Source organism: Zonotrichia albicollis, chromosome 29, assembly GCF_047830755.1.
Source record: "Zonotrichia albicollis isolate bZonAlb1 chromosome 29, bZonAlb1.hap1, whole genome shotgun sequence".
NCBI lineage: Eukaryota > Metazoa > Chordata > Aves > Passeriformes > Passerellidae > Zonotrichia > Zonotrichia albicollis.
In genome coordinates, this window is record NC_133847.1 from 3049878 (window position 1) to 3059202 (window position 9325).

Here is a 9325-nt window from a genome sequence, read left to right on the forward strand (position 1 = left end):
GGTGCAAACACCAACCCAGGCCATGATGGTTATTTCCTTTTCCACCAAAAGACCAACCCACTTTTCTAGAAATTCTTCTAGGAGTGGTGAAACTTTAAATGGAAAGGATTCTATGGGATGGGAATGGGGAAATTCAATTTAAATGGAAAGGATTCTATGGGATGGGAATTGGGAAATCTGAACAGTGTCTGCTCTCCTGGCTGAGAGGAACCAGGATGCAATGCAGGGTGCAACTCATTTTCATATGGTTAATGCTGCTTGTGCTGTATGGTTTGGAATTTTCTCTTCTGATTATTTTATAATGCTAGAAATAGAACCCAAATTAAATTAAAAATGGATTTTAGAATTAGCATTGCACTCCCAGGGATTCCCCAGTGTGTGTAAGCAGGGCACTGTGAGGGCAGCACCTCTTTCCAGAAGTCATTGCTGACGTTTTGTGCCTCAGCAATGATTCAGTTTGGGGCCTGAGCCTAAGCTAAAGGTCAGCATTAACTCATGCTCTGAAGGGAAAGCTCTGTTCTCATCTCTCAGCCCAGCTCTGCAGTGTGTGACACACAGTGCCTGAAACGGGTGGAATTTGTTGGGTTTTTTCGGAGTTCACTGTGTCTGACAACAGGGAAATTCACCTTTCTGAGTCACGAGGATGGAGAAACATTTGGATGAGGCTTTGGGGAGAGCAGCAGCAGCATCACCCCCAGCTCCCCTGAGCCAAAGTCTCCCCTGTCACAGACACATTTTATGAAAAATCCTTTCGTTAGGATCTTTTCTCCTGAGAAGCTGAGAGGCCTCAGAAATGAAATGTAAACAATGATTATCTGCTGCTGTGGAATGCAACAGGTGGATCTTCATTTGGTCTCATGTGGTTGTTTTTAATTAATGGCCAATCACAGTCCAGCTGTCTCAGACTCTCTGGTCAGTCACAAGATTTTATCATTCCTTTCATTTCAAGCCTTCTGATGAAATCCTTTCTTCTAATATTTTCATATAGCTTTAGTATATAATCTTCTTATAATATATAATAAAATAATAAATCAGCCTTCTGAAACATGGAGTCAAGATTCTCATCATTTCCCTCATCCTGGGACCCCTGAGAACACCACCACACTCCCCCAGCTCAGTCTCCAATTCCTCCCAGCAGATTCATCCTTCCTGAAATCCTCTCTTTGTTTTTTGACCCCTGTGGTCCCTTGCTGCAGGGTTTTGTCACGAGCTGCATGAGAAAAATCCATCCTGCAGCTTTTGCAGAGCATCTGCTCACTTTCCCTGGGTGCCAGCTCATTCTGAGGTGTGGAAAGCACTGAGCAATTTTCCCCTGCTCCCATTCTCCATGTCCTTTGAAATATATTTAGGTGTCTGCAGCGTGTCCCTCTCAGGTACCTCCTGCCAGCTCAAAGGCAAAACCTCCCTGGCAGACAGATAAAAAATACTGGAATAATTTTCCAAAGAGGAAATATCTCCCTTGTCTCCCCCTCTTATAACACACAGAGGAATTTTTATTCTATAATGCACAGCCCAGTAATTAATCAGCTTGAAAAGTGCCTGAAATGACTTTGGAACAAAGAATAATTAAGAATTAACTAAGCCTAAGCAGAGGCAGGAAGAGCTCAGCTCACTTCCAGCTCAGCCTCACAATTGGTACAACAATGGAACTTTCCTGAGGGTGTTACTGGATGTGGAACTTGGGATAATGGATAGGGATGGATGGATGGATGGATGGATGGATGGATGGATGGATGGATGGATGGATGGATGGATGGATGGGTGGATGGGTGGATGGGTGGATGGATGGATGGATGGATGGATGGATGGATGGATGGATGGATGGATGGGTGGATGGATGGATGGATGGATGGATGGATGGATGGATGGATGGATGGATGGATGGATGGATGGATGGATGGATGGATGGACGGACAAGCGAATATTCCCCAAGCAAGAAATTTTCTAGGACAAAGCAGCAAAGGAGCAGTGAAGGTGTAGAAGGAGGGGAAGAACCATCTACACCTGCATCTCCTCCAGGTCAGTGACCCTGGAGGGGAGGAAAGGAAAGGAAAGGAAAACCTGGAGCAGGGGAAAGAGGGAAGCAGGTGTGAAGCAGTTGTGAGGTGAGGAAGGTGTGGGACCAGGGCTAGCTCACTGCACACCCTGTCCCCATCTCCTGCTGCTTTTCCTGCTGCTGTCCCACCCTCCCACTCCCTCCACAGGCACCCAACAGCTCCCAGTGCCACCAGCCCAAACTCCAAAACAGGTTGGCCCCTGGTTTGTGTGAGAGCAGGGACAAAGCAAACAGGAAATGTTACTCATTTCTTCAGCCTTCTCAACACCCCACAAAACATCACCTCTGGGCACTTGCAGGGTTAAATCTCTCAGGGTTGAATCACTGGGCCACAGGCAGGAGGGGTGGGAGGGACAAGAGGGTTAGGAGGGACAGCAGGGTTAGGAGAGACAGCAGGATTAGGAGAGACAGCAGGATTAGGAGAGACAGCAGGATTAGGAGGTGCAGCAGGACTAGGAGGTGCAGCAAGGTTAGGATGGACAGCAGGGTTAGGAGGGAGAGCAGGATTAAGAGGGACGGCAGGTCCTGGAGGCAACATGTGAACCTCAAATCCATCCTACAGATTAAGCTGAGCTCCCTCCCATCCCCTCTCTGCATCCCAAATTCTTGGCAAGCACACAGAGCCAGCCCAATGGGGGAAAATCCTGATCCCACAGGTATTGGGAACAGCAGGAATGGCAGGGAGGGGATTTCTTTCAGTAAAATCGTTTCTGTGCCTCCTCCTTGCCATGGGCTGTCCCTGCCCCTTGTGAGGGGAAGAGGGGACAGCCGGAATGGGGCAGGAAATGGAACCACGTGTGGTTTCCTTTAATCTGCAGAGCATCACTGCCTCGCCTTTCACCCAGAGCAGCGGCTGCAGCTCTGGTTTCCCCTCATGCCAGGGGTACAGGAGAGCCCCCCCTTGTGCCCTGGCAGCTGTGCCAGGGAGCTCTGCCCATTTCTCTGCACTGATCCTGGCCCAGAACAGGGGCTGGTACTTGTGGAGTGTCCCCATAAACAGTGGTGAGTTGGGACAGAGCCCCACACCCCAGTTCTGGAGGGTCCTGCTGTGGGAACAGAGCCAGAGGGAAAACACCTTTATGGACAGAGGAATGGGTGCCAACAGCTCCCTGCTTGTTCCCACTTGTTCTCACAGGGTGGATTTATCATGCTGGCTGTTCCTGAGGGGAAAAGATGCAGATCCAGTCCCAACAGTCAAACCAAGACACCTTTTGCAGCTCCTGCAAACAGAGTTTTATTGGGCACCTGTTGGTCCCTCCCCAGTTCAGATCCCTTGTAGAGCTCCCACTCAGGGCCCTCTTTTCCAAACCAGTTTGAGGGATTGTTCCATCCTCTGTCAGGCAGTGTGGGCCATCCTTTTGCATGGTCCTATTATTGCTGCATTCCTTTATTGGCTATGAAATGATTCCTAGAAAAACACTCTTGACAATTGTCCTTATTCTCCAGAGCCTGAAGTTTTCATGGATCATGGGATGATTTGGGTTGGAAGGACCTTAAAACCCACCCAGTCCCATCCCTGCCGTGGCAGGGACACCTTCCACTGTCCCAGGCTGCTCCAAGCCCTCCTGTGTGAGCCAGGATGTTGAGCTCCATTGTCAGCTCTGTTTCCCAGCAGGGCCCTGCAGCTCTTTTATTTTTTGGGACATGGGACACAGACTGAAAATGTGTGGTTGGGGCAGAGGAGAACAGTTTGAAGTTGTTTTTTCACTTTGAGATCTTCTTCTTCTTCTGACCTGATGGAGTCATCAGATTGGGCTGGTCTTGTCCAACATGTGAAAAAATGTTTGGGGCTGACAGACACAGCAACATCAGAACTGCAGGATCATCCTTTTCTTGGGAAAAGAGACAAAGCAGGAAAGATATGAGGAGAGGAAGTCACAGCTGTACCTGGAGTACATCCCTGAGAATTCTCTTTGGTTTGAAAAGTGAGGAACAGCTCCAAACAGGCTCCAGAGGCCTGCAGGAGGCTGCTCTCCCTGAGGCTTTCCCAAAGGAAAAGCAGGCAGAAGTCAGGATGGACAGGGACTGGGTCCCAGCAGATGCAGGAATACAAACACCATGTGCAGGTGTTTGATATTGAGTTCCCAAATACACAAAGATCAGGTTTAAAAATGCCTTTTTTAAAAGAAATAAGCAAAACGAAAATATTTTTTGCATTTCAATAATCATAATTAAAAAATAATATTTAGTCTTACTTAATAACAGTTGCAAAGATAAATGAAATCTTCTGGACCACAGCATGTCTGGTCACAGAGAAAGACTTTGTTCTCTCTGGAGATAAATTATGGTAAACTGGAATAAAGTGCAGGAGGTCCTGCTTTCATTTCATGTCAGTGTAAATCCACACTCCCAGAGTCAAAACCCCTTTTTATTTTCTCCAGACAGCTGGGGGGTCTGAAACTGGTTCCATCAACAGTTTCATGTGTCAGGTGATTCTGACTTCAGGCACATTGGTGAGGATGAAGGTGGTGATGAAGCAAAGGTGACTACAGAAGTTGATAATCCCACCAGCTGTAGTGGTGTCACATTGTGTGACCATCTCCCCTGTCTTGGCCTCTTCCTGCCCCTTCACACCTCCAGTTTGAGCTTGCTGTACCACAGCAGACCCATCAGTGAGACCAGGGGGTGACCACAGGGTCCTGGTCAGCTGCAGTTATGCTGTAGTGGTGCAGCCCCAGAAACTCCCTCAGCATCTACACAGAGCAGTGAAAATTATGTCCATCTTTGGAGAAAAAGACATTTCCCTCTCACCTTGCCCTTCCAAACCTTTCATTTCCTTGGAATGTCTCAGCCTGGCCCCACAGCAGCCATTCCTGTGCTGCCTCAGTGTGAGTCCAGCCCAGTTTCCTCCAGAGTGCCCAGAGCTTTGCTTTTAATCCGGAGCTTGTGTGGGAGGGCAGCAAAGCTCCGGCCCTTCAGCTGCTCTTCTGAGGGGCAGGGCAGGCTGCAGGAGGGCACAAGAGAAGTTTTGGGCACTTGTTGCTCATCATCTTCATCCGACACCACGGTGCTGCTCTCCTTCCTGGCCTCGGCCATGCAGGGTGATGGGCACAAGAAGCAGGCACTGCCCAGCCAAGGGCAGGGGAAGGGTTTGTCTGGGTAGGGGTAGCTGAGTAATGGAGAGCAGACTGTGGGGCTGAAGGGTGCATCAAACCTTTTGGGGCTGAAGGATTCCTCAACCCTTTTGTGGCCGAAGGATTCCTCAAACCTCTTGGGTTGCTGGAGGCCACGTGCATCCATGGGAATGGGTTTGGAGTCGCAGCCGAGGATGTTTGTGGAGGGGTTGAAGGTTTTGCAAGGAAACTCAGGCGGTTCCAGCACCTTGGGCACAAAACTCTTCTGGGCAGAGCAGCAGGAGTCACCAGCAAAGGGCTCCACACCCAGCAGGGGTGAGGCTGCCCGGTGCCCCCTGAGGTAGAGCCCGAGGGGGCGGCCCTGGTAGGGGCTGGGCGCGGGGTTGAGGAGCCCAAAGCGCAGCTTGAGGGACAGCAGCTCCATCCTGAGCACGGCGTTCTCGCGGCTCAGCGCTGCCAGCTGGCTCTCCATGGCCACGTCGTTGAGGCGCCGCTTCTCCCGCGAGCGCTTGGCCGCCTCGTTGTTCTTGCGCCTCTTCTCCCAGTACATGGTGTCCTTCTTGTCGTCCGGCATGAATTCCCTCTTCCGCCGCGAGTGTCCACCCGCCTTTCCCAGGAGCAGCTGGGCCCGGCCCCGCTGCAGCACCAGCTCGCTCGGGGTGGTCAGGAAATGCTCCATGGTGGTGGGGAGGGCAGCTGGGGTTCTGTTGGAATGAGAGCGCTTGTTAGTTGCCTCTAATGGTGCTAGCAATTAGTGCCATTGGGTAAATTAATATTGGAATGGGGTTGGTTTTTGTCTCTGTGTCTTAGGATGGAAATGGGGGTGTGTGTTCTGTTCCTATCTGTCAGAGGTGAGGCAGTTATCTGTCACCCTGTTTTTTTAAGGTTTTCTAAGCTGTCTGATGTTGACATTATTGTAGTGAACTTTCTCACACACTTTCTGTAAATAACTCATTGTTTTGCATTCCTTTATGGAGGAGGAGAAATTTGATGGACTGTTGGTTTGTCCAGTGTCATTGGAGAGGTGGCACTGTCATCCTCCAATCCACTGTCACTCTTGGAAAACTATAAATGTTGGAGTCAGAAAATAAACTTCCCTTTTTCTTCACCTTGAGAACAGCGGTGTGGGCTTGTATTCTTTCATGTCCTACAGCGAGTTATCTTCTGTTAATTGGGCAGTTTATCTCTCCCACAACCAACCCTCCCTCCAGGAGATCTCTGCTGTCCATGGCCACTGAGTGTCCTTGCAGGGCTGATCCAATCCCATCATCCCATGGGGAGATGCTCCGCCCAGGGGAGGAGCCAAGCATTCCTACCTGGATCCAATCTGGGCCTGGCACAGCACAGCAGCCTTTGCCCCCTGCATTGCCAGAGGAGCAGCTTTCTGCTGCCCTGCATTGCCAGAGGGAGCCCAGGCCCATCCACAGCAGCCCTGGAGCTGCAGAGGAAAACTCCCCCCTTGTGCAGGATCCCTGCTGCAGCAGAGCCACAGCTGGCACTGCAGGAGGGCTGAGCCCCCATGGATGGGGCTGGGACACCCCCTGACACACAGGGGGCAGCTCCTATTTTTACTCTGTCAGTGTTTTTTTGTATTAGTGCATTTTTTATCTTTTTAAAAATTTTCTTCTCTAATAAAGAACTGTTATTCCTATTCCCATATCTTTGTCTGAGAGCACCTTAATTTCAAAATTATAATAATTCAGAGGGAGGGGGTTTGCATTTTCAATTTCAGGGGAGGGTCCTGCCTTCCTTAACTGACACCTGTCTGTTCAAACCAAGACACTCTGTTACACACACACGTGAATGAAGAGAGCTTCTCCCACTTATTCCTGTCATCTTGGAGCCACCTTGGAGCCTCTGTAACATATTCAAAACATCCAGGTTCTGATGTGTCAGCACATCAATCAATCAATCAATCAATCAATCAATCCCATCTCACCCAGAATATCCAAAAATGTGCACGACCAAGCAAACCCACAGATTTCATCAGTGAACTGTCATACTTTATCTAAGTAACTTCAATCAAGATGATAAAAATTAGTAGTGATCTCCTACTCATCTCAAGCTGCTTTACAGCGGAAATAAGAATCGTTAGCTCTGTTTGGGAGATAAGGAAGGCACAGGGAGAAGAACTGATTTACCTCAGTCACGGATTTGGGGCAGGAGCTGAAGCATGGTTACAAAACAGCTTTAATATCATGGAAGAATTTGGGTTGGAAGGGATCCTAAAGCCCATCCAGTGCCACTCCTGCCATGGCAGGGACAACTTCCACTGTCCCAGGCTGCTCCAAGCCCTGTCCAGCCTGGCCTTGGGCTCTGCCAGGGATCCAGGGGCAGCCACAGCTATTCTGGACACCCTGTGCCAGGGCCTGCCCACCCTGCCAGAGAAAAATTCCTACCCAATATCCCATCTAAACCTACTCAGTGACCATTTAAAGATATTTCAGAAAATCTGATCTCTTTTTAAGGTGTCCCAAGCACCCAACAAATGAAGCAGGAAAGATCTCTGGAGGATTTTGAGGATGAAACAATGTGAGAATGGATTAAATGAGCTCCATCATGCATACATAGAGTTACACAAATATTGTGCAGCAGAAAGGTGAGCACTGACCCTAAAATGCTGTTCAAGGCCTTTGATTCAGTGTTCCACTGCTTGTGGATGAAATCTTTATTTATGCAGGTTTAGAAACCTTCAGTACTGGCCAGTTGTAATCACCAGTGACCCCTGCACAAATCAGACCTGCAAACCTGACCAGCCCACATCTATTCCCTCTCCCAGTTTGCCCAGTGTGACCAGAGTTTTGTTCTGCTTTAAACAGGACAAGTCCCACCAAAGTGCTCTCTGCACAAATCAGTGGGATTTTGTAATTAAATACATTTGGAATTAATTTATTTTAGTTTCTCCCTAAGCCCTGAAGATATCAAAGAGTACACAAAGGTTCTGAGCATTACTCAGAATGAACAAAAACTAACCAAAACAAAGAATGTCCTTTAGCATGAATAAGTTTGGGGTAATTCCTCCAGCTTGTGATCAAAATTACTGCTGACCTAAAAGCATCAAAAGGAGACTTTCAGCAAGTGGATTTGTGGTTTTTCACAGTGTCAGGAGGCAAAAATGCATTTTTTTCAGGGCTTAATCACTTAGCAGGAATGTTTCAGGTTTGGAGGTGACGTGAGTTGTTTGTTGAATGAGTCAAAGTGGCTTTTTCACTGAGTAGACTCCTCTCCTACAGTGGACAGAGCAGGTTGTTCTCTCACCATCCTTCCCTTGCTCCTGGTGCCCATCACAAGGGGATCCTATGGGGAATTTCTGGATTTCTGTTCCCAATATTCCCTGGGAAGCATGAGGGGAAAAGGAACCCAAAACAGGCATTTGTGAGACAGAGCTTGAGCAATTAACCTTCCTGAAAACCAATTTTGTTGAACTTTTCCCACATGAATCCAACCCCTCACACTCCAATGACAGTGCCAAGGTGGGAATTTCCTTCAGAGCTCAACACCTGAAGCACATGGACGTGAAATACTGAGATGTGAGGGTTGAACATAGGGGAAAAGGAAAGAATCAAACATTTCCACTTCCTTGGAGGTGGGGAAGGCCTGGAAGGAGGCCGGGTGTGAAGTGGGAGGCAGAGGAAGAAGCTCTTATCAGAGGCAGGATCTGGCCTTTTAAGGTCAAGGAATGAAGCCTGAGCTGGGCCAGTGTGTGAAAGCATCAAGGTTTAGGCCACAGAGTCTCAGCCCTACCTGTTATTTTTATCTGCAGCCCACAAAGTCACACCTGTGCCCACACGAGCCTCGGGGCTCGTGGCAGTGCGGCCTCCAGCAGCGGAGAGCACAAAGTGACACCGGGCCCGTCCCCACAGGCCCCAGTGGAAATACTGATATTTACAGTGACATTAGAGCAGTCTGGTCAGGGGAATTATGCAACCAAGAGTTTCTAAGGTGCTTTGGTGTCTGTTGTTTCTGCAGCTGAAAGTATAAAAGAGATTTATAAAAGAGATTTCAGCGTCTTGCCTGAATGTAGTCCGAGCGCTGTGTTATCTGCATCCTGGACAGAAAGCACCAAAATATTTGTAAAATGATGCTGCTTCTTTGGTTTTCACCTCTTTTTTGCACTAAATCTGCTGGTTCTGTTTAGACAGAGCATCTCTCAGAAGATCTGCTTCCCCAGAGAACAGCCTTAGAGCTTTACCTG

At 48.6% G+C, this 9325-nt stretch overlaps 1 protein-coding gene across 1 annotated transcript; it reads right to left on the reverse strand.

Annotated features, from left to right (window-relative positions):
- Window positions 1–3298: 3298 nt before the first annotated feature.
- NFILZ (NFIL3 like basic leucine zipper) lies at window positions 3299–5830 on the reverse strand. Its single transcript, XM_074528832.1, has one exon. The coding sequence runs from the start codon at window positions 5807–5809 to the stop codon at window positions 4880–4882; it is 930 nt and encodes a 309-aa protein (XP_074384933.1). The 5' UTR covers window positions 5810–5830; the 3' UTR covers window positions 3299–4879.
- Window positions 5831–9325: the final 3495 nt, after the last annotated feature.

Bases quoted from the DNA above. Each gene is read 5' to 3' on its own strand.
- NFILZ (XM_074528832.1), bottom strand. From the start codon at position 5,809: ATGGAGCATTTCCTGACCACCCCGAGCGAGCTGGTGCTGCAGCGGGGC.